The 1118-nt window shown below is 49.8% G+C and overlaps 1 protein-coding gene across 1 annotated transcript in view; it reads left to right on the top strand.

Annotated features, from left to right (window-relative positions):
- PAX3 (paired box 3) overlaps positions 1-1118 on the top strand; it is a gene marked incomplete at its 5' end in the record, with an annotated part of 73747 nt that overhangs the window by 493 nt on the left and 72136 nt on the right. The window contains one exon of the mRNA XM_031060025.1: positions 210-339. Within this exon, the coding sequence (XP_030915885.1) occupies positions 210-339 (130 nt within the window). The remainder of the gene's footprint in view (positions 1-209; positions 340-1118) is intronic.

The following is a 1118-nucleotide window of genomic DNA, read 5'->3' as shown; positions in this document are numbered from 1 at the left end:
GGACGCAGCACCCCCGCCGTGTCCCCGCCTGTTGCTCTCAAACTTCCCGAGGTTTTAGAAAATATTGTTGGAGTTCTCGGCAATAATATTCTTTTAATTAAGGTAATGCTATTAAAAAAAACTCAAACGAAAGTAGGGCGAAAAGGGCATTTTTTTTTAGCGCTTGGCTTCCCGGAGCCCCGCGTGCCCCACGCTCATTTTCCCCGCAGGAGCGCAGGCGGGCTCGGGGCTGCGGGACGGACCGGGACGCGATCGGTCCGGTGCTGGAGCTGACCCAGCACGGCTGGTTCGGACCCTGCCCGCTTTCGTTGAAAGCGCCACAAAACGACCTGTATTTCTGTCGGTCTCTTTACTGTTCCTTCTTCTGCTCTGTTTACTTTTTCTCTCTGCTCTAGAGCTGCGTGTATTTATAGCTACGCCACCGAAAAGTTTGCGCTAACAATAACGGAGACGAAATTTTTTCCTCAAGATTAGGCTTCTCCTTCTCTAGCATTTTTTTCCCACTAAAGCCAAGTATAGGCTTGAGTTTTTATTGGAAAATGTTGCTAGATTCTCCCCTCCTCCTTCTTTGATTCTTCTAAAGTAGCAAAGCGATGCCCGAACTTTTCCTTTCCGTGTTAGGAGTAGAGGTAATTTTTTATAAGCGTTCTACTCAAACCTAAGGCTATTGCCAGCTGGGAGATCGTTCTTTTTGTTCGGTTTTTAGATTTATTTTAAAATTACGAGGCTACTGAAGAAAAATGCCGATACTCGAACTTCTCCGCGTTTTTATTACGCTGGTTTTTGTTCGGAACTGCGAACTTTGTTCAGCCGAAACTTTACTGACCTGGAGCTTCGTTGCCCGGAGTCCTCCGCTGGTCGCAACCTGGTATTTTCTCAGCCGCACGGCAGCCGGTGCTGCCTAATTCGGGGTTTTCCATGCCCAAGGCTCTGTCCCACCTTCCCGGTAACCCCGGAGGATTTTCTGGGACGTTTCGTTTAGCGCGGAGTGTGTTCGTTTTATGCGGCCCGTTATTACTTTCTGCGTCCCTCTTTCTTTACCCTGCCCGCTTTCGGGTGTTTTGTATCGGCGTTTCTGAACGGGGCCGGTGTCGGCTCTCGCTGACGACGGCGCGGGC

The sequence above is a fragment of the Geospiza fortis genome, unplaced genomic scaffold, assembly GCF_000277835.1.
Source record: "Geospiza fortis unplaced genomic scaffold, GeoFor_1.0 scaffold318, whole genome shotgun sequence".
Classification (NCBI taxonomy): domain Eukaryota; kingdom Metazoa; phylum Chordata; class Aves; order Passeriformes; family Thraupidae; genus Geospiza; species Geospiza fortis.
This window is presented reverse-complemented; position numbering and strand designations above follow the sequence as displayed.